The 27939-nt window shown below is 51.3% G+C and overlaps 1 protein-coding gene across 2 annotated transcripts in view; it reads left to right on the top strand.

The window, feature by feature from the left end:
* Window positions 1-27939, top strand: part of TLE5 (TLE family member 5, transcriptional modulator) — a 55529-nt gene that overhangs the window by 18531 nt on the left and 9059 nt on the right. For both annotated transcript variants that reach the window (XM_066604674.1, XM_066604673.1), the window contains exons 2-6: window positions 8109-8206; window positions 14364-14427; window positions 18470-18514; window positions 26279-26341; window positions 26989-27063. In XM_066604674.1, coding sequence (XP_066460771.1) covers window positions 8109-8206; window positions 14364-14427; window positions 18470-18514; window positions 26279-26341; window positions 26989-27063 — 345 coding nt within the window. The remainder of the gene's footprint in view (window positions 1-8108; window positions 8207-14363; window positions 14428-18469; window positions 18515-26278; window positions 26342-26988; window positions 27064-27939) is intronic.

Raw genomic sequence — 27939 nt, 5'->3', positions numbered from 1 at the left:
TAGTGTGTGTGTGTGTGGGGTGGGGGGGCTGTATGTAGTGTGTGTGTGTGTGTGGGGGGGCTGTATGTAGTGTGTGTGTGTGGGGGGGGGCTGTATGTAGTGTGTGTGTGTGGGGGGGGGCTGTATGTAGTGTGTGTGTGTGGGGGGGGGCTGTATGTAGTGTGTGTGGGGGGGGGGGCTGTATGTAGTGTGTGTGTGTGGGGGGGGGGCTGTATGTAGTGTGTGTGGGGGGGGGCTGTATGTAGTGTGTGTGTGGGGGGGGCTGTATGTAGTGTGTGTGGGGGGGGCTGTATGTAGTGTGTGTGGGGGGGGGCTGTATGTAGTGTGTGTGGGGGGGGCTGTATGTAGTGTGTGTGGGGGGGGGGCTGTATGTAGTGTGTGTGGGGGGGGGGCTGTATGTAGTGTGTGTGTGGGGGGGGCTGTATGTAGTGTGTGTGGGGGGGGCTGTATGTAGTGTGTGTGGGGGGGGGGGCTGTATGTAGTGTGTGTGTGGGGGGGGCTGTATGTAGTGTGTGTGGGGGGGGCTGTATGTAGTGTGTGTGGGGGGGGCTGTATGTAGTGTGTGTGGGGGGGGCTGTATGTAGTGTGTGTGGGGGGGGGCTGTATGTAGTGAGTGTGTGTGGGGGGGGGCTGTATGTAGTGTGTGTGTGGGGGGGGGGGCTGTATGTAGTGTGTGTGTGTGGGGGGGTTGTATGTAGTGTGTGTGGGGGGGGGGGCTGTATGTAGTGTGTGTGGGGGGGGGGCTGTATGTAGTGTGTGTGGGGGGGCTGTATGTAGTGTGTGTGTGTGGGGGGGGGCTGTATGTAGTGTGTGTGTGTGTGTGTGTGTGGGGGGGGTCTGTATGTAGTGTGGGGGGGCTGTATGTAGTGTGTGTGGGGGGGGGGGCTGTGTGTGTGTGGGGGGGGGGCTGTGTGTAGTGTGTGTGTGTTGGGGGGGGGGCTGTATGTAGTGTGTGTGTGTGTGTGTGTGGGGGGGGGGGGCTGTATGTAGTGTGTGTGTGGGGGGGGGGCTGTATGTAGTGTGGGGGGGGGCTGTATGTAGTGTGTGTGTGGGGGGGGGGGCTGTATGTAGTGTGGGGGGGGGGCTGTATGTAGTGTGTGTGTTTTGTGTGGGACCTGTATGTAGTTTGTTTGTGTGTGTGTGGGGGGGGTACCTGTATGTAGTGTGTATGTGGGGGGACCTGCATGTAGTGTGTATGTGGGGGGGGACCTGCATCTAGTGTGTGTGTGGGGGGGGGACCTATATGTAGTGTGTGTGTGGGGGGGGACCTGATGTAGTGTGTGTGGGGGGGGGACCTGTATGTAGTGTGTGTGGGGGGGGGACCTGTATGTAGTGTGTGTGTGGGGGGGGGACCTGTATGTAGTGTGTGTGTGGGGGGGGGACCTGTATGTAGTGTGTGTGTGGGGGGGGGGACCTGTATGTAGTGTGTGTGTGGGGGGGGGGACCTGTATGTAGTGTGTGTGTGTGGGGGGGGACCTGTATGTAGTGTGTGTGTGTGGGGGGGGACCTGTATGTAGTGTGTGTGTGGGGGGGGGGCCTGTATGTAGTGTGTGTGTGGGGGGGGGACCTGTATGTAGTGTGTGTGTGTGTGGGGGGGGGACCTGTATGTAGTGTGTGTGTGGGGGGGGGGGACCTGTATGTAGTGTGTGTGTGTGGGGGGGGGGGACCTGTATGTAGTGTGTGTGTGGGGGGGGGACCTGTATGTAGTGTGTGTGTGGGGGGGGGGACCTGTATGTAGTGTGTGTGTGTGGGGGGGACCTGTATGTAGTGTGTGTGTGTGGGGGGGGGGACCTGTATGTAGTGTGTGTGTGTGTGTGGGGGGGGGGGGACCTGTATGTAGTGTGTGTGTGTGGGGGGGGGGGACCTGTATGTAGTGTGTGTGTGTGTGGGGGGGGACCTGTATGTAGTGTGTGTGTGTGTGTGGGGGGGGGGACCTGTATGTAGTGTGTGTGTGTGTGTGTGTGTGGGGGGGGGGGACCTGTATGTAGTGTGTGTGTGTGTGGGGGGGGGGGGACCTGTATGTAGTGTGTGTGTGTGTGTGGGGGACCTGTATGTAGTGTGTGTGTGTGTGTGTGGGGGACCTGTATGTAGTGTGTGTGTGTGTGTGGGGGACCTGTATGTAGTGTGTGTGTGTGTGTGGGGGACCTGTATGTAGTGTGTGTGTGTGGGGGACCTGTATGTAGTGTGTGTGTGGGGGACCTGTATGTAGTGTGTGTGTGTGTGGGGGGGACCTGTATGTAGTGTGTGTGTGTGTGTGGGGGACCTGTATGTAGTGTGTGTGTGTGTGGGGGGGACCTGTATGTAGTGTGTGTGGGGGGGACCTGTATGTAGTGTGTGTGGGGGGGACCTGTATGTAGTGTGTGTGTGTGGGGGGGGACCTGTATGTAGTGTGTGTGTGTGGGGGGGACCTGTATGTAGTGTGTGTGTGTGGGGGGGACCTGTATGTAGTGTGTGTGTGTGGGGGGGGGACCTGTATGTAGTGTGTGTGTGTGTGTGGGACCTGTATGTAGTGTGTGTGTGTGTGTGGGGGGGGGGACCTGTATGTAGTGTGTGTGTGTGGGGGGACATGTATGTATGGAGTGTGTGTGCGGGGGGGACATGTATGTATGGAGTGTGTGTGGGGGGGGACATGTATGTATGGAGTGTGTGTGGGGGGGGGACATGTATGTATGGAGTGTGTGTGGGGGGGGGACATGTATGTATGGAGTGTGTGTGGGGGGGGACATGTATGTATGGAGTGTGTGTGGGGGGGGACATGTATGTATGGAGTGTGTGTGGGGGGGGGACATGTATGTATGGAGTGTGTGTGGGGGGGGACATGTATGTATGGAGTGTGTGTGGGGGGGGACATGTATGTATGGAGTGTGTGTGGGGGGGGACATGTATGTATGGAGTGTGTGGGGGGGGGACATGTATGTATGGAGTGTGTGGGGGGGGGGACATGTATGTATGGAGTGTGTGGGGGGGGGGACATGTATGTATGGAGTGTGTGGGGGGGGGGACATGTATGTATGGAGTGTGTGGGGGGGGGACATGTATGTATGGAGTGTGTGGGGGGGGGGGACATGTATGTATGGAGTGTGTGGGGGGGGGGACATGTATGTATGGAGTGTGTGGGGGGGGGACATGTATGTATGGAGTGTGTGGGGGGGGGGGACATGTATGTATGGAGTGTGTGGGGGGGGGACATGTATGTATGGAGTGTGTGGGGGGGGGGACATGTATGTATGGAGTGTGTGGGGGGGGGGACATGTATGTATGGAGTGTGTGGGGGGGGACATGTATGTATGGAGTGTGTGGGGGGGGGACATGTATGTATGGAGTGTGTGGGGGGGGGACATGTATGTATGGAGTGTGTGTGGGGGGGGACATGTATGTATGGAGTGTGTGTGGGGGGGGACATGTATGTATGGAGTGTGTGGGGGGGGGGACATGTATGTATGGAGTGTGTGGGGGGGGGGACATGTATGTATGGAGTGTGTGGGGGGGGGACATGTATGTATGGAGTGTGTGGGGGGGGGACATGTATGTATGGAGTGTGTGTGTGGGGGGGGACATGTATGTTTGGAGTGTGTGTGGGGGGGGACATGTATGTATGGAGTGTGTGTGGGGGGGGGACATGTATGTATGGAGTGTGTGTGGGGGGGGGACATGTATGTATGGAGTGTGTGTGGGGGGGGGACATGTATGTATGGAGTGTGTGTGGGGGGGGACATGTATGTATGGAGTGTGTGTGGAGGGGGGGGACATGTATGTATGGAGTGTGTGTGGAGGGGGGGGGCATGTATGTATGGAGTGTGTGTGGAGGGGGGGGGCATGTATGTATGGAGTGTGTGTGGGGGGGGGGACATGTATGTATGGAGTGTGTGTGGGGGGGGGACATGTATGTATGGAGTGTGTGGGGGGGGGGACATGTATGTATGGAGTGTGTGGGGGGGGGACATGTATGTATGGAGTGTGTGGGGGGGGGGACATGTATGTATGGAGTGTGTGGGGGGGGGGACATGTATGTATGGAGTGTGTGGGGGGGGACATGTGTGTATGGAGTGTGTGGGGGGGGACATGTGTGTATGGAGTGTGTGGGGGGGGACATGTGTGTATGGAGCGTGTGGGGGGGGGACATGTGTGTATGGAGCGTGTGTGGGGGGGGACATGTATGTATGGAGCGTGTGTGGGGGGGGGGCATGTATGTATGGAGCGTGTGTGGGGGGGGGACATGTATGTATGGAGTGTGTGTGGGGGGGGGACATGTATGTATGGAGTGTGTGTGGGGGGGGGACATGTATGTATGGAGTGTGTGTGGGGGGGGACATGTATGTATGGAGTGTGTATGTGGGGGGGGGAGAGCTGTATGCGTGTAGTGTGGGGTGACGGGGGGGAGACCTGTATGCGTGTAGTGTGGGGTGGCGGGGGGGGAGACCTGTATGCGTGTAGTATGGGATGGGGGGGGAGACCTGTATGCGTGTAGTGTGGGAGGGGAGACCTGTATGCGTGTAGTGTGGAATGGGAGGGGAGACCTGTATGCGTGTAGTGTGGGATGGGGGGGGAGACCTGTATGCGTGTAGTGTGGGATGGGGGGGAGGGCTGTATGCGTGTAGTGTGGGATGGGGGGGGGAGACCTGTATGCGTGTAGTGTGGGATGGGGGGAGGCCTATATGGGTGTAGTGTGGGATGGGGGGGAGGGCTGTATGCGTGTAGTGTGGGATGGGGGGGGGGAGGCCTGTATGCGTGTAGTGTGGGATGGGGGGGGGGAGGCCTGTATGCGTGTAGTGTGGGATGGGGGGGGAGGCCTGTATGCGTGTAGTGTGGGATGGGGGGGGGGAGGCCTGTATGCGTGTAATGTGGGATGGGGGGGAGGCCTGTATGCGTGTAGTGTGGGATGGGGGGGGGAGGCCTGTATGCGTGTTGTGTGGGATGGGGGGGGAGGCCTGTATGCGTGTAGTGTGGGATGGGGGGGGAGGCCTGTAAGCGTGTAGTGTGGGATGGGGGGGGAGGCCTGTATGCGTGTAGTGTGGGATGGGGGGGGAGGCCTGTATGCGTGTAGTGTGGGATGGGGGGGGAGGCCTGTATGCGTGTAGTGTGGGATGGGGGGGGGAGGCCTGTATGCGTGTAGTGTGGGATGGGGGGGGGAGGCCTGTATGCGTGTAGTGTGGGATGGGGGGGGGGGAGGCCTGTATGCGTGTAGTGTGGGATGGGGGGGGGGAGGCCTGTATGCGTGTAGTGTGGGATGGGGGGGTGGAGGCCTGTATGCGTGTAGTGTGGGATGGGGGGGAGGCCTGTATGCGTGTAGTGTGGGATGGGGGGGAGGCCTGTATGCGTGTAGTGTGGGATGGGGGGGGGGGGAGGCCTGTATGCGTGTAGTGTGGGATGGGGGGGGGAGGCCTGTATGCGTGTAGTGTGGGATGGGGGGGGGAGGCCTGTATGCGTGTAGTGTGGGATGGGGGGGGAGGCCTGTATGCGTGTAGTGTGGGATGGGGGGGGGAGGCCTGTATGCGTGTAGTGTGGGATGGGGGGGGGAGGCCTGTATGCGTGTAGTGTGGGATGGGAGGCCTGTAAGCGTGTAGTATGGGATGGGGGGGGAGGCCTGTATGCGTGTAGTGTGGGATGGGGGGGGGAGGCCTGTATGCGTGTAGTGTGGGATGGGGGGGGGGAGGCCTGTATGCGTGTAGTGTGGGATGGGGGGGGAGGCCTGTATGCGTGTAGTGTGGGATGGGGGGGGGAGGCCTGTATGCGTGTAGTGTGGGATGGGGGGGGAGGCCTGTATGCGTGTAGTGTGGGATGGGTGGGGAGGCCTGTATGCGTGTAGTGTGGGATGGGGGGGAGGCCTGTATGCGTGTAGTGTGGGATGGGGGGGGAGGCCTGTATGCGTGTAGTGTGGGATGGGGGGGGAGGCCTGTATGCGTGTAGTGTGGGATGGGGGGGGGGAGGCCTGTATGCGTGTAGTGTGGGATGGGGGGGAGGCCTGTATGCGTGTAGTGTGGGATGCGGGGGAGGGCTGTGTGCGTGTAGTGTGGGATGGGGGTGGGGGAGGGCTGTGTGCGTGTAGTGTGGGATGGGGGTGGGGGAGGGCTGTGTGCGTGTAGTGTGGGATGGGGGTGGGGGAGGGCTGTGTGCGTGTAGTGTGGGATGGGGGGGGGGAGTACCTGTATGCGTGTAGTGTGGGATGGGGGGGGACCTGTATGCGTGTAGTGTGGGAGAGGACCTGTTTGCGTGCAGTGTTGGAGGGGAGGGGGGGGGGGAACGTGTATGCATGTGGTGTGTGTGTGGGGTGGGGGGGGGGGCGCGGTGGGACGTGTGTGTATGTTTGTAGTGCCGCACACGTCACTGCTGCCCTGACACGGGGGCCACACACGTCACCGCTCCCCTGATGCGGGGCGTTTTGCGGTCCTCGCTGTAGTATAGAGGTGTTAGATACTTTCCGCAGCGGAACGTTGAGACTCGTAGAATTTCCCTCTGTGGATAAGCCGCCCGCCACGCTCCATAACGTGGCCTTAAGGGACCTGCGTGCCGCAGTGACTCATGTCTGGGACCTCCGGATTTTTGCAAGTATCTGAGTGATTAGCGTTCGGCGTCACCTCGCTGACCGATCGTCCGACGAGACTTTTTTCCGCTTCTTGTTCTGCATGTAGATGACTGAGCAGCGTATCGTTCTGTGTAAACGGCCACTTATTTACGGACGACGGCTGCTTACTGGATGGAGGTGGTGCGAATGACCCCCATCCGCTCCACCTCCATTCACCAGCGATGACTGGTCCTTGTGTAAAAGCATCAGGATGATCATCGCTGGACGAGCGGTTAGGTATCTGCGCCCAACAGGTCGTCGCAGGTAAAGGGGCCTTACCGGTGGTTCTGGCGCCACCAGGGGCTTCACGCTGGTTTTGCTGCAGGTTTTTGAGCCAAATGGATCCAGAAAGATCCTCAAAGTATAAGAGGGGCGGCTGGTCTCCGCTAGAGTAACCCTGGGAACCCCCTAAATATGGCGTCTAGTTACTTCTGTTACCGGGGGGCTGCCTGATTAATCATCAGTATATCCAATCTGTTGTTGCAGCGCCCAGTTGGAGGCTGCGGCACAAAATACCGGAAGAAATAACGCAGGACTTGATCATACATCCGAAAGTTGGTCAGCTAAGTAAAAACTGAATGGACCCCATTATATTCAACGGGGTCCGTCCGACGCTGTTCAGAGACAGAGCCGTTCTGCTGCAGGGATTGCTGCTGCTCCCTCAACAGAGCAGGAAAGCAGGACCCCGCACACCCCCTTTCCTCCTGCGGGTGTGATACCACCCTCCCCTACATTCAGGCCGCTGTAAATCTATTCCTGACCCTCAATCGGAGCACAAATTTGGCATCGGCACCCTGAGCTCTGTAAGGCCGGCTTCACATCTGGGTTGGAACTTGTTGCAGTCCGACTGAGAATACTGGATGCCTGCGGCGCTTTTTCTTCTGTCCAAAAGCCGGGCAGCTGAGTGGAAAGCAGGCGGACCCCAATAGAGTCAAAGGGGTCCGCCAGTGCTGTTGGGTTCCATCCAGAGAACAGAGCCGGAATGCGGCCCTGAGGCGTTATATATGCCGCTATTTAGCGGCCTCCATAAATGGCGACCATCTGAAGACATGGCTCCAGGGTATTCACTCACATCAACGGTTTTTGGGTGTATAAAAATAATCGCAATGGGAAAAATAGCGTATTGGTGGGCGTTCTCGGGGTGCCGATTTTATATGCGGTGTCCAAAGAGAGGTCTTGCCCTATCTCTTGCTGAGATACACTGGAAGCTCCATAGACTTCTATGGAAGCAGAAAAAAGAAGGGAGGGGGAGGGAGTTTAGCTGCGTCCAACGCCGGGGAGAGGAGATGGCTGCAGCAATCCATCTGAATTGTTGGAAGTACGTGGCTGTAGATTGGGACTCACTCGCAGCAATTCTTGATTTATGCATTTTTTTACGGCGTGTACGGTCCAACATAACGCACCTTTCTAGCGTATTGATCAGATATTGCGTGAATGTCTGCTATGTAACACGCATGTCATGGAGAACGTTAGATCGCCGCAGTGATCGGGGGGTGGGAGGGTGTGAAGTGACTGTATGACTGACTTATGTCTCGTCTCTCCGCAGAGCTCCTCTCATCTGCCCCAACAGCTCAAGTTCACCACCTCGGACTCCTGCGATCGCATTAAGGATGAGTTCCAGTTGCTGCAGGCACAGTATCACAGGTAGGAACAGGCGCACTTCTAGTCGCTGACATTTTTCTTCAGTGTGTCGTGGCCTCCCGTGCTGTTACTCATGCGTGTTCTGCCCTCGCTGCTCCCCACAGTCCCGCCTGTATGTTCCGCCATTGCTTCAGACACCGTTGTCTCTTCACCTAGATCCTGGCCTGCAGCCAAGACGCCGCTGCCGTAATGAACTGCGCTCCACAACCCTTGCTGCGGCTCCCTCTGCTACTTATATCGATCCTCCACAGAGCTTGGATGTTGGATATGTTCATTTATCAGGCAGGGGAGAATCACCCAAGGTGCTGTGCAGAAGTCTTGGGGGGGTGGGGGGGGGTGCTGCGAAGTAAGAATGCTTTCAAAAATGATGTTAATGCTCGGCATCTTGGTGAAAACGAGCGGTAATCACATGAGTATTTAGTGTGACCAGCTTCTGCCTTCCTACAGCATCAGTTCTTCTAGGGAAACTTGCACACAGTTTTTAAAGGCTAGATTTCTGTGAATGTCGCTCGCTCCAATTCTGTCTCTTCATGTAATCCCAGACAGACTGGGTGATGTGAGATCAAGTCTCCGTGGCGCTAAATCACTTCCAGGACTCCTTGTTCTTCTTTATACTGAAGATAGTTTGTAATGACGTTGCCTGGATGTTGGGAGTTGTTGTCCGGCTGCAGCATTAGGCCTCTTTCACACGGGCTACAAAATCATCGCTACAAAACACATGTATGTGAAGCTGATGGTTTTCAATGGGGTCTTTCACATTAGCGTTTTTTTGTAGCCCGTGTAAAAGAGGCCTAAATTTGGAGCACATCGGTCACCTCCCTGATGGTATTGCATGATGAGTAAATACCTGCCTGTATTTCTCAGCATTGAGGAAACCATTAATCCTGACCAAATCCCTAACTCCATTTGCTGAAATATGGCTCCAAACCTACAGGTGGCCTCTGCTATGCTTCACTGTTGCCTGCAGACACTCATTATTATACCGCTCCACAATGCTTCACTACTACCTGCAGGCACTCATTATTGTACCGCTCTCCACCGTGCTTCACTACTACCTGCAGACGCTCCTTATTGTACCGCTCTCCACCATGCTTCACTACTACCTGCAGACACTTATTATTGTAACACTCTTCACCATGCTTCACTACTACCTGCAGACACTCATTATTGTACCACTCTCCACCATGCTTCACTACTACCTGCAGACACTCATTATTGTACCGCTCTCCACCATGCTTCACTGCTGCCTGCAGACACTCATTAATGTATCGCTCCACCATGCTTCAGTGCTGCCTGCAGACGCTCATTAATGTACTGCTTTCCACCATGCTTCACTACTACCTGCAGACACTCATTATTGTACCACTCTCCACCATGCTTCACTGCTGCCTGCAAACACATTATACCACTCTTTACCATGCTTCACTGCTCCCTGCAGACACTCAATATTGTACCGCTCTCCACCATGCTTCACTGCTGCCTGCAGACACTCATTATTGTACTGCTCTCTACCATGCTTCACTGCTACCTGCAGACACTCATTATTGTACCGCTCTCCACCATGCTTCACTACTACCTGCAGACACTCATTATTGTACCGCTCTCCACCATGCTTCACTACTACCTGCAGACACTCATTAATGTATCGCTCCACCATGCTTCACTACTACCTGCAGACACTCAATATTGTACCGCTCTCCACCATGCTTCACTGCTGCCTGCAGACACATTATTGTACCGCTCTCCACCATGCTTCACTACTACCTGCAGACACTCATTATACCGCTCTCTACCATGCTTCACTACTACCTGCAGACAGTCATTATTATACCGCTCTCCACCATGCTTCACTGCTACCTGCAGACACTCATTATTGTACTGCTCTCCACCATGCTTCACTACTACCTGCAGACACTCATTATTGTACCACTCTCCACCATGCTTCACTACTACCTGCAGACACTCATTATTGTACCGCTCTCCACCATGCTTCACTACTACCTGCAGACACTCATTATTGTACCGCTCTCCACCATGCTTCACTGCTGCCTGTAGACACTCATTATTGTACCGCTCTCCACCATGCTTCACTGCTGCCAGCAGACACTCATTATTGTACCGCTCTCCACCATGCTTCACTGCTGCCTGCAGACACTCATTATTGTACCGCTCTCCACCATGCTTCACTGCTGCCTGCAGACAGTCATTATTGTACCGCTCTCCACCATGCTTCACTGCTGCCTGCAGACACTCATTATTGTACCGCTCTCCACCATGCTTCACTGCTGCCTGCAGACACTCATTATTGTACCGCTCTCCACCATGCTTCACTGCTGCCTGCAGACACTCATTATTGTACCGCTCTCCACCATGCTTCACTGCTGCCTGCAGACACATTATTGTACCGCTCTCCACCATGCTTCACTACTACCTGCAGACACTCATTATTATACCGCTCGTCTATGCTTCACTACTACCTGCAGACACTCATTATACCGCTCTCTACCATGCTTCACTACTACCTGCAGACAGTCATTATTATACCGCACTCCAACATGCTTCACTGCTGCCTGCAGACACTCATTATTATACCACTCTCCACCATGCTTCACTGCTACCTGCAGACACTCATTATTGTACTGCTCTCCACCATGCTTCACTGCTGCCTGCAGACACTCATTAATGTACCGCTCTCCACCATGCTTCACTGCTACCTGCAGACACTCATTATTGTACCGCTCTCCACCATGCTTCACTACTACCTGCAGACACTCAATATTGTACCGCTCTTCACCATGCTTCACTGCTGCCTGCAGACACTCATTAATGTACTGCTTTCCACCATGCTTCACTACTACCTGCAGACACTCATTATTATACCGCTCTCCAACATGCTTCACTGCTGCCTGCAGACACTCATTATTATACCACTCTCCACCATGCTTCACTGCTACCTGCAGACACTCATTATTGTACTGCTCTCCACCATGCTTCACTGCTGCCTGCAGACACTCATTAATGTACCGCTCTCCACCATGCTTCACTGCTACCTGCAGACACTCATTATTGTACCGCTCTCCACCATGCTTCACTACTACCTGCAGACACTCAATATTGTACCGCTCTCCACCATGCTTCACTGCTGCCTGCAGACACTCATTATTGTACTGCTCTCCACCATGCTTCACTGCTGCCTGCAGACACTCACTCTTGTACCTCTCTCCATCATGCTTCACTGCTGCCTGCAGACACTCATCATTGTACTGCTCTCCACCATGCTTCTCTACTACCTGCAGACACATTATTATACTGCTCTCTACCATGCTTCACTGCTGCCTGCAGACACTCATTATTGTACCGCTCTCCACCATGCTTCACTGCTACCTGCAGACACTCATTAATGTACCGCTCTCCAACATGCTTCACTGCTGCCTGCAGACACTCATTATTGTACCGCTCTCCACCATGCTTCACTGCTACCTGCAGACACTCATTAATGTACCGCTCCACCATGCTTCACTGCTGCCTGCAGACACTCATTAATGTACCGCTCTCCACCATGCTTCACTGCTGCCTGCAGACACCCATTAATGTACCGCTCTCCACCGTGCTTCACTGCTGCCTGCAGACACTCATTATTATACCGCTCTCCACCATGCTTTACTGCTGCCTGCAGACACTCATTAGTGTACTGCTCTCCACCATGCTTCACTGCTGCCTGCAGACACATTATACCACTCTCTACCATGCTTCACTGCTCCCTGCAGACACTCATTATTGTACCGCTCTCCACCATGCTTCACTGCTGCCTGCAGACACTCATTAATGTATCGCTCCACCATGCTTCAGTGCTGCCTGCAGACGCTCATTAATGTACTGCTTTCCACCATGCTTCACTACTACCTGCAGACACTCAATATTGTACCGCTCTCCACCATGCTTCACTGCTGCCTGCAGACACTCATTATTATACTGCTCTCTACCATGCTTCACTGCTGCCTGCAGACACTCATTATTGTACTGCTCTCTACCATGCTTCACTGCTGCCTGCAGACACTCAATATTGTACTGCTCTCCACCATGCTTCTCTACTACCTGCAGACACATTATTATACTGCTCTCCACCATGCTTCTCTACTACCTGCAGACACATTATTATACTGCTCTCTACCATGCTTCACTGCTGCCTGCAGACACTCATTATTATACCGCTCGTCTATGCTTCACTACTACCTGCAGACACTCATTATACCGCTCTCTACCATGCTTCACTACTACCTGCAGACAGTCATTATTATACCGCTCTCCAACATGCTTCACTGCTGCCTGCAGACACTCATTATTGTACCGCTCTCCACCATGCTTCACTGCTGCCTGCAGACACTAATTATTGTACCGCTCTCCACCATGCTTCAATGCTACCTGCAGACACTCATTATTGTACTGCTCTCCACCATGCTTCACTGCTGCCTGCAGACACTCATTAGTGTACCGCTCTCCACCATGCTTCACTGCTACCTGCAGACACTCATTATTGTACCGCTCTCTACCATGCTTCACCACTACCTGCAGACACATTTTTATACCGCTCTACCATGCTTTAATGCTGCCTGCAGACACTCATTATTGTACTGCTCTCCACCTTGCTTCACTACTACCTGCAGACACTCAATATTGTACCGCTCTCCTCCATGCTTCACTGCTGCCTGCAGACACTCATTATTGTACTGCTCTCCACCATGCTTTACTGCTGCCTGCAGACACTCATTATTGTACCGCTCTCCACCATGCTTCACTAGTCTACCTGCAGACACTCATTATTGTACCGCTCTCCACCATGCATCACGACTACCTGCAGACACTCATTATTATACCGCTCGGCTATGCTTTACTACTACCTGCAGACACTCATTATACCGCTCTCTACCATGCTTCACTACTACCTGCAGACTCAATATTGTACTGCTCTCCACCATGCTTCACTGCTGCCTGCAGACACTCATTATTATACCGCTCTCCACCATGCTTCAGTGCTACCTGCAGACACTCATTATACCGCTCTCCACCATGCTTCAGTGCTACCTGCAGACACTCATTAATGTATCGCTCCACCATGCTTCACTGCTGCCTGCAGACACTCATTATTGTACCGCTCTCCACCATGCTTCATTACTACCTGCAGACACTCATTATTCTGCCGCTCGACTATGCTTCACTACTAGCTGCACACACTCATTATTGTACTGCTCTCCACCATGCTTCACTGCTGCCTGCAGACACTCATTATTGTACCGCTCTCCACCATGCTTCACTGCTGCCTGCAGACACTCATTATTGTACCCTCTCCACCATGCTTCACTGCTACCTGCAGACACTCATTATTGTACCGCTCTCCACCATGCTTCACTGCTGCCTGCAGACACTCATTATTGTACCGCTCTCTACCATGCTTTACTACTACCTGCAGACACTCATTATTATACCGCTCTCCACCATGCTTCACTGCTGCCTGCAGACACTCATTATTGTACCGCTCGATACCATGCTTCACTGCTGCCTGCAGACACTCATTGTACCGCTCTCCACCATGCTTCACAGACTGGCTGACTCGCCCGCCGACTCGCCCGCCCGCCCGCCGACTCGCCCGCCCGCCCGCCGACTCGCCCGCCCGCCCGCCGACTCGCCCGCCCGCCGACTCGCCCGCCCGCCGACTCGCCCGCCCGCCCGCTGAAACATGAAATTTGGCACGAGCATTGATTATGTCATAAATATGAAAAGTTAATGGGTCCCAACTCGATTATTCAATTCTAAGCGCAAAAGAATTAGTGTTCAAATTTTATGTACGTAATAGAATTCTCTCACTTCCTGATGTCATTTTATATAAAGGAAACGTCGCATGGTTACCTCCACGTGGTGTTTCCTGGGTAACGCAGAGAACTATGCAAAATGGTGAACATATTTTTTTTCCTCGGTATCTCTAAAGTAACCACGACTTCATAAGCTTTTCCGTGTGAACACCAGATAAACACCAGTACCAAATTAACTTGGGCGAAGCCGGGTATATCAGCTAGTTCTAGATAAATGTCAGCATGCGGCACTCAGAGCCCCGATGTGGCCCATCAGCTCTGCCATCCGCTAACACATTATTTATGTATTTCAGTCTTAAACTGGAATGTGACAAGTTGGCCAGCGAGAAATCGGAGATGCAGCGGCACTACGTCATGGTAAGTAGTCAGAAGCGGGGTGTTGGACGGCTCTATCATGTGAACTCTGGCGCCTCCCAAACCAATAGCAAGGGAATACAGCAGTGGGTTTAACTCTTTGTGGCACGCAGAGGACTAGTCAGCTGCGGAGAAAAATTATTGCCGCGGTGAGCTGCATTGTAGCCGCATTTGCACCTCTGCTCTTCTGAGTCAGGCTTTGGCTTACAGATATCTGGGCTTAGAGTGGTTGTAGCGGGTACAATGCCAGGCTGCGCCAGCCCTGTAAGTGGCGGGTCCTGCAGTCTCAGAAATCCGCACCAAAATCTGCACGGCTTACACCTGGATTTTAGGGTGCGTTCAAGAAGTAACGCGGGAATGTTATATAATCACAAAAATAGATGAGAACGTCACATTCAGCGCGGGGATTTGCCGATCGACAAAACAATTTCCGCGAGTGGATCCGCAGCAAAAAGCCGTGGGTTCTGACACTGTTTCTGAGGCAGAAGATTCTGCAGCTATCTCTGTCGTGTGAACATACCCTAAGGCTGGGTTCACACAGGGCGGATTTGCCGCGGAAATTCCGTGCGGAATTTCGTCGCGGCAAATCCGCATGCGGCCGCTAATCCCGGGATTAACCAGCCATGTGGACGAGATTTCTCAGAAATCTCGTCCACACAGGTTGGCAAATCTGCTGCGGCGCGGATTTGACGACCGCAGCATGTCCTCTCTTTTTTATCCGCTGCGGTCGCGTTTTCCTCTATGGGAGCGCCGGCCGCAGCGGAAGAGCAAGCAGGCAGGCCGCTTCAAAGCCGCCGCGGGTTTTGCAGCGGCGGAAATCTTGCGGTTTTTCGCTGCAGCCAAACACAAGATTTCCGCCGAGAATCCGCCCTGTGAGAACCCAGCCTTAGGGTGACATCTACATGTAGGATATGTGGATAAAGGTGTGAAGGCCTCCTCGGGTCGTGGCTTCACAAGCCCCTATAATGTGTGCAGATCAGTAATTACTGATGTCTATCAATGGACCGGCAAGTGGCTACCAGTGACATCCCCTCTACTGACCGGAGACTTGTGCCGGTGTGCCGTCACTCCAGGTGCTTACAGTCCTCTTGGGACAAGGACCCTCATCGCTGTGATCGCTGGGGGTTTTGATATTGGTACAACCGCTGTACGTTCTTCATGCACACTAGACATAAGTTGGCCTATTGCAGACTGTCAGGTGATGTTGGGACACAACTCCCATTCCAATTTTATATTGAGCGGACTACTTAGCAGCGAAACTCAATGTATTGAATGGTTGTCTTCAGTGCTGACACCAGGGAGTATAACACTTGCATCACCGGACGCGGCGGGCCACCTACTTTCAGCTCATAACCTTAGCTTAAAAGTAGGTGACGTACCTGACATACCCCTGTAATGGGTGCCCTGTGATACCCCATGTCCTCTGCAGCCTCCCCTGGGAGCTGGCGGGGGTTCGTTGCCCAACTTCTAGCGAGTTCTGGGAGTGAAGTATTATAAGAGCTGGGTGGTCATTCCAGCAGACTGCGGCCCCCTCCTCTGGACTTCGGGGGGGGGGGCTCCCGGTATCCAGCCTCTGTGTGTTACAAATGTATTTGACACAATTTGCATAATTTTATTCCCACTTAAGAGGCCGACTTCTCATTCAAGGGTCCTCGCTGACGCCAAGTTTTTGTGACCAATTTAGGAGGCCTCCCTTATTTTCTCCCCTCGGAGAAGCTCTTTACTCTCTCCGTTCAGGGCAATTAGGTCTTTAATTATGTCTGCCAAGATGTAGCTGCAGATGTTTAAGCAGCCAGCAGCGCCGCGGCTCCGCATTAACCCCTGAGGGCAATTACAGAGAGCTTCCTGTTTTTATATGGGGTAATGATCCTTGCCTCCTAAAATCCACCTCAAGGGACCGTAATGCCAGTAAGTGTAAACAAACGGCGCTTGTGCGGAGGCATTGTTGTGTTCCTGGCTGCCATTACTAACAGCGCAGGAGCGCTGCTGCGAAGGGGTTACATTGGAGAGCCAAGACTTAGTAACCAGAGTTTGAGTAGTTTAGAACTGGCTGCCAAAAACTAAATCCCCCTCGCTCCCTCCCCCTCCTGCCCCCTACTCTTCCCCTCTCAGCAGGTCTCTGGCTTATCCCTCTCTTGTGGGGTTATGCCATTCATTCACTTCCAGACAGCTGCTTGTTCCCGGGTGGGGGGGAGCCGGCCAGCAGTAGTGTAAATCTGCCTAAAAATCTTTCTGGGTCTTGTAAGACAAAGAGGTCAGACTTTGGGGAGGAGGAGGAGGGGGGCAGCTTCCCAAACGGAGGAGGATTTTCTTTTTAACTCTTTCAGGCCTTGATGTTGCTGTTAGTAACCGATCTAGTGTGGCCACATCTGTAGGTCGTTGGTCTCCCCTCATTCTGAGGACTAAATTGGCAATGTAATTATAGTCTTATGTAGCTGAACTAGCGGGGTCAAGTCAGACGTGTTAACGTGTTGTCAAGGTAATGATTGCTACTTCTGCACATAAGCTTGCCGTTTTGCAGCCGACCATGAAGGTGTTGTCTTAATGTCTAGCTAAGGGTGGGCTTATGCACTCCTATAGTGCTGAGCGGTCGGCTTTTCGGATTATTTCCAGTAGGCAATTGGTCATCTCCATAAAGACTTAGTCGGCCACTTAAAGGAGCACTCCGGTGGCTGTTTTTATTAATCTGCTTGAACCTCATGGCCTACCTCCCCCCTAGATGGTCACGTGATCCCAGTTCTGCGTGATGCTGTCACGTGGATCTACTACAAAAACTGCCTACAGGGGGACACAGTTACTGATGATTATCTTACAGTTCCTGTCACACAGGTATAAGAGAGGAGATCACCGCTCATCCTCCTGATTGTAGCTTATTTTAGAAGAATATAGAAGACAATGATTAAACAGTTCCCCCTGCAGGCAAGAATAGTATAACCTTAGCTAATGCAGTGCTGATGCATCATGGGATTGATTGAAAGTGAAAATAAAAGGATGGTGGCAAACAGGGGGCCGCACTGGAGGGAAGTGGCCGGAATACTCAGGTGAGACCTCCGGAGTGTGACCGGTGAGGAGGGCAGGGAAGGAAAAAAGTGTTTTTCGCTGCAGCGGCCCTTGAAGCATTTCTTCAGGAGTTCCAGAGACTTGGATTGTATAGTCAAGAAATTGCTGTGTGTGAACAGATTGTACAATAGTCTTACAAGTAGTGTTCCTGCCACACTCTCTGGTAGTTGGCTATAGTAAGTTCCTCCATGACTCTCTTCGATTTGACATGAACTTGATAACGTGGCGATTACTAGACATCGTAAAGACATCTGTGATCTCTTCACCATCAAAGTTGAACAATCGGTCAATTTGTTGAATCCCAGACCCTGGGTGTGTAAACCCCACTGACCCCCAAGGGAACTCGTGTAACAATGACTTTATGCTTGAGGACCCCAGACCGCCATCTTGGTAAGCCATACAGATAAATGGTGTAAGGTAAAGGGAGCCGGTCGTAGAGCCGTTCTGGCGGGACAGATGGCCTGTAGATGAATTCCCAGCACTTCAGTAAGGCTTTGCGGCGCTGTGAAGGAGACGATGGGGCGGTCTTTTGGGCCAGACAAGCGGCTAGCACAGACATTCGGCCGGCCCAGCGGACCACTCTGACTCATTTATCTGTGGCGCAGGAATACGTTACACTGCGATTACTGGGGTACGCGTTTATCAACGGTCGTACAAGAAGAGTTGTGGGCGAGGACGGTAATGGCACAGAGCCGCTCTTGGTCTACATCGGTAAAGATACCAACAGGTTCCATTAAAGGGTTTCCATCGAAGCGAAAGGTTCAGAGTTATTTGACTTTCATCCTCTGGGAGGCGCAGTCTGTAGGGCAGTGAAACCACTCGGAAGGGAAGCCCCCCTCGCATGTTATGGCCTTCATACCGCGTCCTCATCGCATCTACTGCTGGTAATAACTGTTGGGGTCCCGCGGCGGCAGACATCGGCTCTACTTCTGGCACTTGTAGTCATATATATTTATATCCATGTCTATCTGCTTTCTCTTCACAGTATTACGAAATGTCCTATGGACTGAACATTGAGATGCACAAACAGGTGAGTGCAGGGATCGTTAACCCTTCACAGGAAGGCTCCGAATTAGTTGGAGATTCTACAGCAGAAAATCCGCACCCCTTGGTAGAACTCTTATGGGGGGGGGGGGGGGAGAGATCTTCTCTCTGCTCCAATCCCAGTTTGTGCTGACCTCCAGCAATGCCCTCTCCCCCAAGATCGGCATTACAGGCTATGAGGTCCGCATTCAATTGCGCTTGTTATATGAAGTGGTCCTTACTTGGCTGCGGGTAATAGGCAACAGTTCTGGATTTGTGTACTTTGTGCTCCTCCCATTGAACTCGATGGAGAGAACCTGCAGCCAATCCATGACCGGCATAACTTGACACACTGCAGATATTTTTGACCTACAGTAGTATTGTTCATAGCCGCTGTCCGTATTTGTGGATATAGTATCTGGGTAACTTTTGAGAATACCTCCTGCTTCTAAAGGTTGTTTTACTTGGAGGTTTACTTCTAGTTTTTGTGTGGATTTCACCCTTTTTACTTAATATTAAGTTTGAAGAGGTGAGTGAAATCTGCAGATCCACCGTACAGGAGCGCCCCGTAGTGCCGGCTTGTGACCCGCCGCCAGAAGTGGCTCCGGCAGGACGTAGAAGGGTTTCCATTTTATATTTCACATTTCTTTTGAATCTTCGGTGCAAAACTGTATCAAAAGCAAAAACCGTCCTTGGTGCCTTTTGTCCAGCGACCCAATGAGTGCGATGCCTCCGCTGATCCACTTTGTATTCTGCTCCAGGAGATTTGCCTTTTTAAAGGAACGTGCCAGGAGCTTCATGCTGCCTAAACCAAGGGCGACAGTCCAGGCCGCTGCTTCAGAGACTGAAGTATTTAAAAAGTCGTCCATTGGGAGAAGCCATGGGGGCCGTTCCCATAGCGGCACAGTCAGCGCTCCTCTGAGACTGGGCCACACTTCAGAGAAAATGGCTAAAAGAATAAGATGAGAATCTCTGTAATGTGGGTGAGGTGCTGGAGGTTTGGGCAAGATGAAGACTGATGGGTTCCCGTCTGTGAGCTGGTGGAGCTCTCCTGGAGGCAATGGCCAGAGGCTGAAAGCAAGGCCGAGGTGCTTAGTTCCCCACTGCTCGATCACCTGAACAGAGGCGAGCTAGTCAAGCTGATGGGAGCTCTGCAAGGTTATACAGAGAGGGGAATACCGAAGGTGCGAACACGGACAGAGGGGGGGGGGGGGGGGTCTGGAGAACGGCTTCTGCCACAGAACCATGCAGCAGCCGATTCCTCTGGATGAAGCTGGACCTTTTTTAGGGTATGTTCACATGGGGTGGAAAATTCTGCAGTGTTTCCGCATCCAAACCCCGTGTCGTCATCTGTATCCATGGTGTGGATTGTGACCAAGAATCAGCTGCGCTCACAGGTAATTTTTAGTAACGTTATCACTTCCCCTCACCTTGGAATATATGGTGCTGTCAGAGGTCCCCCGCCAGCCGATAGTGAGCGCCGAGCTGCTGGTCATGTGGTTCCACTTCTGCATCACCTGACCAGTGGCTTGGCGTCCACTAAAAAAACTGCTGGCGGTGTGATGTAGCTACTATTGGCTCCGATTCCTGCTCACAATCCGCACCTACCATTGGGGTTTGTATGGGGAAGTGCTGTAGAATGTTTCCACAGTGGACATTCGGTAGAGTTTACACCCCATGTGAACTTACCCTAAAAAGGATTTTCCATGAGCAAAACTATTGTCCTATGCTTATGATGGGTCAATAGCGCATCTGTGGTGGTCTGTCAGTGGAGACCCCGCAGATTAGCGGATTCCATCCTGCAAACAGCACTGTCGATAGTGAATGGGAGAGCGCTGCAATAACTTAAAACTAGGCCACCACACTGTGGACAGCGCTGTCACTCGTCGGTCACAGCAGCATGTAAACTGCCGATCAGTGGGGTCCTTGGCAGCGGACCCCCACCTGCAGGTGTTTTTGGATTTATAAGCTGGGACTTCATAAAATATATAGTGATAGCTTTTATTTATGTAAAAATAATGGTTCATCTCTAAAAAATCTTTTCTGACTTGTGGGCAAAAAAGGTTAAATGTGTCCGACCTCTTTCCGAATGATGGTCAAATGTTGCAACAGGAGAACATTGTGTCTGCGGCACCACACGGGCATGCAGAACGGGTAGTGCCTATAGCTGCAGATGGCATCGTATCTGCTGTGTGTGAACACCCTGAAGCGGCTCACGCATACAGGCAGCCCACGTGGCAGACTTTGGCCACATAAAGTTTTTTGACTACAGTTAAAAATTGACAGACTATCACAGTGGCCGACTCTTGTCTGCGAGGAATGGGGGACGCACGAAGCTGGCAACAAATGAAAGACAAAGGGGCGGATTTACTACTCAAAATATGAGCTTTTGGTGCAAACTGGGCCAGAAAACTATCTGGCATGTTTGGCACTACATTTACTACGGTTATAAGACTGTTTCTGACTTGTCCGAAAAAAGTGGATCTGATCTAAACTGAGGCAAACAGCACAAACCGGCAGCCCACTTGCCAGCGTAAACTAAGCCAACTAACCGCAGTATAAAGACCACACGCTCTTAATGTGTCATCCTTACCAGCCACCGTGACGCACCCTGATGGGTCTGGCACATTTTAGGACTTTTGTCGCAGTTCGCTCTGTGACTTTTACTCAGTATTAGTAAATGTTTTCTGTCTCGATTAGGCGTTCGTGCATGATGATAACGCACAAGATGGAGCCCTTCAAAGGAAAGTGCGCTGTGCTTCGTGGCTAGCAAAACTTGAACGGCTGACTTGTGTGCGACACGGTACCATCACGTGTGTAACAAGACCGCCACACGTAAACCTCATTCGGCGTTGGGATAGACAGTAGAGATATGGGACAATTACTGGACAAACCGCCTTCAAGAAGGCCAACTGTTGGGCCAAGTAGAAGACCTTCAAGGAAGTTACACCTGAGGTCCAAAGAAATCGTTGTATACATGAGCCTGACTACTAGCCTTCCAGAAACAACTGTGCGAAGTTCTGAAATGTCCCCATTTTACTGGCTGTGAACGCCGGTTGTAACGTGCGGCTCGCCTTGGTGATTGCTAACCATACCATCTGGATCTTCTTAACCCCTTGGTGACTGTCCTGTAGTGTTTTACCTCCTGCAGCTTCAGGTTGTGTATGAAGGGAGATCACGCTGCGACCTCCCTCCATACAGCTGACACCCACAGCAACAGCCCCGACAAGCCGCGTGGCCGATCGGGGCTGTTAATCCTTTAAATGCTGCTGTCTATTATGGCAGCGGCACTTAAATCCCCCAATGTTCGGGGGTCCCGTACGCCACCCCCTCACTGAGCGCTATGTACTAAGAAGTGATAGTGGAAGTATTACTTCCACTAGACTAGCCGGTTGTCACATGACCGGGATCCCCTTGCACAGCAAAGCTGCAGGGTCCTAGCTGACCCTGATCAGCTCTGCCAGCGACTATTGTCACTACAGGGGGATGTTTTCCCCTGTAACTGGGGTCCTATGGATGCGGCCCCTATGGATACCCCAGCTAAGTGGGAAAGTGTCAAAAAAAGAAAGGTTAAAAAAAACATGTGACTGTCCCTCAGAGGTCTTGTATGACGTCACGGGGCACATATTGTAAAAAAATAAATAATTGTGTAAGCCGTGTACCGGGGTGGGCTCCCCAGGATACAGCGAAGTCACGAACAAGAAAAACGTCTCTGACACCAGTTCAGGGGCAAACCGAATTTTACTAAAGCCCTGTCGCCCACGTGACCACAAACAATGGGTAACCCAGCAAAACTCACATACACTCAGCCAGATGGCGGAGGCCCTTGTGCTGTACAGCGCTGTACTCCCCAAAGGGCGCTACTATAATAAACTATGCTTTTACCTAACGGGCAGGCCTAAATAATCCTGCCCCTTGTTACCTATTAATACCGCTACTAAGGAACAAAGGAAAGGGAGAGCGATCTGAGTACCGGCGGTGCAGCACAACAGCTTACAGCTTACCCACACTGACTCTATCCCCCCAGACCCAATACAATAAGGGATATGTATAAAGAACAGCGGCTCTATAGCCAGGTGAATGTTCTCCAGAAGCTTCTTACTGACAGCTGAAGTGTGGCCTGACATGGTCCATAACCCTACCTAATCTAACTACAGGCCAAAATGCAGTCCCAAGTAACTTGGCGCCAAAATATGGTGTCTTGCTGCACGTAGACCGGTCTGCTGTATGATCAGCCAAAAAGTCTAGACGGATGAGGGGCTCCTCCAGAACAGCGTGCGGTACCGCAGAGAGCCGTTACTCACTTCCTCAGCGGCATCCAGTATTGTCCACACAATATCCAGTCTCGCTCCGGTTGTTCAGCAACATCCCCGGCAGCAAGTCTTCTCCCATCCAGCGGGCATCTGAATCCGCTGTAGCTCCGATCCCTTCAGGATACGACCTCTGTCCCTCTTCCGTAGCTCCACTCAAAATGGCTTCCTCGACCAACTGCCCAACTCAGTGTACGCACGCTTTTAATTTTCTCTCCTCCCGTGCGCACGCTGTAACCAGGCAACGGGTGCTCCAATCACAGGCTACCATGGTCCTGTCACCTCACAGCTTGACCATCATCTTTTCTGCAGAACAGCGACCTCTTGTGGACAAATAGTAAAACACACAGTAGGGGACTATTTACAGTAACAACAACAATGTACACATATTGGAGGCTGTCTCACCCTCTCACAATTGCATAAATGGGTAAAAAAAAAAATTTAGAAAATAAAAATATATACATAAAAAAGAAAATAACCCAAAGCAGCTGCTAGCCCAAACCATCGCAGTATGCTCCCTGTAATCCAAAACCATACATATATACCAGGCCGTCCGAAACAAAATGAGGAACCCGATCCTGTACTTTATTTTAGTGTTAATATAGGAATTAAAAGAAAAAAAATTATTAATTTTTTTTTTTAAGCTTTTTACCCCCCGAGGAAAAAGTCAGTGAAAAAGATATATATATATAAAAAAAATGCCCTATATTTCTCTGGGGGGTGGGGGGGGGGGGGGGGTGTTAAACGCAGCTAAAATAATTTTGGTAGCTGATGGAAGAAAAAAGGGCAGTTAAACCACCACATGGTTAAAATCCCTAAAAGCTGTCTGGTCCTTAAGGGGTTACTGAGTGTGATTTTCAGCAATATGGTGCCCCTTCACACTAAGCCGGGATAGTTGCAGAACTTCTTAGTGAGGCCTCTCCATGGCGCTGGGTGGCCCCGCGCTCTCAGGACCCTCTGGGTTTGTTGTGTCTACAGTGTTTATGTTCAGAACCTTCAACACTTGGATGGTTAATCGGGGAGGATATTGAATCTGTTGCTCCTGATCTTGGTCGAGTGCGGCAGGAAGTGGACTAGCGGTTAGAGGCTTTCAGAGCCGCATCGAACGTCCATAAACATGTGGAGAAATCTATTTGAAGGGTCTTGTTAATATGCAGCATGTTCTGTATAATACTAGTTCATTTTTGGAACCCCCTCCATGACTTCTGGCTCACAGATTTGGAGACTTTTATTTGACACTTGTTTGCTGTTTCATTCCAGCAGTACAATCACTTGAAACCCCACCAAGGCTTCTGGGACGCACTGTATGTAGTGCCGGGGACTTGGCCTTTCTGATCGCCTAATTTAATACTTTGCTGAAGTTTTGACATTTTATATCCATATTCTAGGTATGCAGATGCAAAAAGACATAATATGGCCCAGTTCATGGTGACGCCAGTTGGCATGCCAATCATGACTGTTGGCTCAAGCCCTTGGCAATAGCACTGTAAGGCAGAAGTGCTAACTGCCGTAAGGAGGGAGTTCCACCCTACGTTTAGTTATACAATGTCTGCTGTTCTTAGAGCCTACACATTAACCCCTTGAGTGGCGGGTTTCCTACCACCCTGTCGTGCCCACCAGGGCAGGTTTTTTAAAATGGTCTAATCATTGAATTTCAACTAATTTTGCAGTTGCGTCTCAAGAGCCATAACTTTTTCATTTTTCCATTGACACGGCCATATGAGGGCTTGTTTTTTGCGGGACAAGTTGTGATTTTTTAAACAGGGGGGAGGAAAAAAAGAAATGGGGAAAAAAGAAAAAAGGGGCCATGTCATTAAGGGGTTAAATAATGCATTAACTTCTCTGGGTCATTATGACGCATGGATACCACATGTGTGATTGTATTTTTGATTTTTTACAAAGTAAATGGAGACAAGTGTTTTTTTTATTTTTTTAATTTTTTTACTTTTTTTTTTTAATTTAAAAAAATTTTTTTTTTTTTGTCCCTTTAGGGGACTTCCACAGGGACCCATCAGGACCCCTGATCACATTCCGGGGGTCCGATGGTGACAGCCCTTTACATGCTGCAGTGACAACCCTTTACATGCTGCAGTCACATAGACTGCAGCATGTAAAGGGTTAACACAGCAGAGATCGGAGGTTTTCTCTGATCTCTGCTGTAAGAGCTGGTACCTAGCTGTCCTCTGACAGCTAACAACCAGCTCTCCCTGCCACAGAGACCATCGGCTTGCTTCTGACAAGCCGATGGTCTCTATGGCAACCTGTAAACAAAGCAGGAGATTGCCGACATATCAGCAATATCTTCTGCTGGTTTTTCAAAGCCCTTGCACTGCTCTGTGTGGGTCTGTGCAGGCAGAGCACACTGTCACAGCTTGTGGCATTGTGCTCTGCAGCTCCCATAGTGATACATAGCCCGGAAATCTTCCGGGCTATGTTGCTATGAGCAGTGGAGCTCGTCCCCGGAAAATTTCCGGGCGTGCCACTCAAGGGGTTAAAGGGGTACTCCCATCTCGGGAATCTTATTTCAATGTGTTCAGAATCTTAAAACCGTGCGCTCGCCCAGAAGACGTTTATTTCTAAAATGCTCCGTTCTCCAGATATGGCAGCTCTTGATGTTTTCTGCTCATTACCAGGGAAACGGGCCACCTCTTCTATGGAAACAAATGGCGGAGGAGGCCGGCGCGTGCGCACTACTTTCATCTAAACCTAATGTCCGGGATCTCTGAGTGTGCACCAGCCTGGGCATCCGCCACCGTTATGCTCTGTTTCCCTGGCAATGAGCAGTAAACAACCAGAGGAATCAAGAGCTGCCATATCTGGAGAACGGAGCATTTTTGGGAATGCTCTCACCCATAAGATGTTTGTTTTTCATGATTTTTGCGCACATTGAAATGGGATTCCTGAGGTGGGACTATAACCGCTCCTGCAGAGCTGCGAGTGATGTTCTCACTGGTTTTTCCACTAATTGCGGGATAAGAACCTACACATTTGACGTTAGCCATATGCCATATTCTAACATGTCTCCGTCAGCCACTTGTTCAGATCTGCAATAAGCTTCTGTCTTAAGACCATTTGCTGGAAGTAAAGCGATATATTAAAATAATGACATGCCGAATTTTTCATCCAGCCTGGGATTAAGCAGAAATCCTCCTTTCTGCCTGTCGGTTCAATGCAGCTGAGGCTGAATTACAGGAGAAAGGTCTGCTGGAGTCTTAGTAGTAATGCGGGAGTCCGACAGCAGCCGTCCAATACCAGGCTATGAATGCCATGAAGTTACAGACCCGGACCGCTATGTATCCTGCAGACGTCAGTCCAAGGAGATGCAGTATGGGGCATTTTTCTGACCATTGCTGGCATGGTGGTAATAGTAATGGCGGGGCTTCCTGGACTCTGAGTTCTCTCAGACATGACTAATTCTTGCTCTTTTCTCATAAGTTGACCCATCTGTGTTGTTTTCTCAGGCTGAAATCGTGAAGCGGTTGAATGGGATCTGTGCGCAGGTGCTGCCGTACCTGTCTCAGGAGGTAGGTGTCTCCTGTATCACCCCTGCAGGCTCTCCGCATGTGCTAAGCCCTTTATTGCATAGAATGCTACAGTAGGCCTCTTGTATTTGTGAGGGCAACACTGGGATTCTTGGCAACAACCTGCGGTTTGTAGAAGCTGGAATATGTGCAACACAGATGGTCCTCTAGATTCCATCACTGGTGAAGAAAAGTGATGTAATTACGGGGTACTTGTCTTAGAAACACTGAAAAACCAAGTCCCACCACAGCTATGCTCATATACCGCGCCATAAAGTAAAAGCGCCGCGCCGGGACCTTACGAGTCCAACAATCCAGGAGTTGGAAGCTTTCCCCGGCACTCCGCAGTCATGAAGCGAGGAACCTCTGAAGTACTTACTCTGCATTAGGACTGCACATTTGACACCGCTGTAAGCGCTTAGCTGGAACACACCCTGAAACAGCACTTTCTTCCCACTTCCCTCACCGTAGTCATCCTTTTTTTTTGTTTTGTCTTGTTTTTTGTTTTTTCATCTATGGGAGAAATCAAGTGATTAACAGCAGAAAGTGGTAGAAACATGACAGGATGAACATTTTCCCATGCCTGGCTTACCTGTGTGTTAGATATAACCATGGTCGTCTTCTACTAATCTTGTGTGTTCTGCTTGTAGCACCAGCAGCAGGTCCTTGGAGCCATCGAGCGGGCCAAGCAAGTGACTGCGCCGGAGTTGAACTCCATTATCCGTGTATGTGAAAATTATATATTGGGGTTGTTGGATTGGAATGAGGCTTCTCGGTGTTCCTTTTTTGTGATACATGGGTTGTGCCACGATAAAGTGATCTCCTATCCACAGGATGGGGAATAACTTTCTGATCAATGGAGTTTCAAGTGCTGGGACTCCCACTGATGCCAAGAATGAGGGTCCTGAAGATCCTTATATGGGTGGAATGGCTGCCAAGGGCATTGCTGCTTCATTTTAATGGCCATGTCAGAAGCTGCTGAGCACTTGAACTCTGCAATCTCCTGGCGTCTCGCTGAAACTAATGGGTAACATAGTATGTAAAGCCGAAAAAAAGCCCTCTGTCCATCTAGGTCAGCCTATTACCCACCAATGTTGATCCAGGAAGGCAAAAAACCCAATGAGGTAGAAGCCACTTTTTCCTATTTAGAGGAAAAAATTCCTTCCTGACTCCAATCTGGCAATCGGAATAATCCCCGGATCACCGGCCGTCCTGAGTAATCAGTGATATAACATGTAATATTGTAACGCTCAAGGACGTCCAGAATCTCTTCTACTCTTATATCCTATCCCCATCACCGCGTCCTCAGGAGAGAGTTCCACAAACTCACTGCTCTTACAGTAAAGAACCCCTTCTGTATCATGTGAAAACCTTCTTTTCTCTAGACATAGAGGATGCCCTTGTTACAGTCCTAGATGATGAGAGAGATCTCTGTACTGACCCCTGATATATCTATACATAGTTATTAGAGCGCCCCCTTGTTCAAGTCCTAGGTATAATAGATGATGGGAGAGATCTCTGTACTGATCTCTGATATATCTATACATAGTTATTAGAGCGCCCCCTTGTTCAAGTCCTAGGTATAATAGATGATGGGAGAG

Source organism: Eleutherodactylus coqui, chromosome 5 (genome assembly GCF_035609145.1).
Source record: "Eleutherodactylus coqui strain aEleCoq1 chromosome 5, aEleCoq1.hap1, whole genome shotgun sequence".
Lineage (NCBI taxonomy): Eukaryota > Metazoa > Chordata > Amphibia > Anura > Eleutherodactylidae > Eleutherodactylus > Eleutherodactylus coqui.
This window is presented reverse-complemented; position numbering and strand designations above follow the sequence as displayed.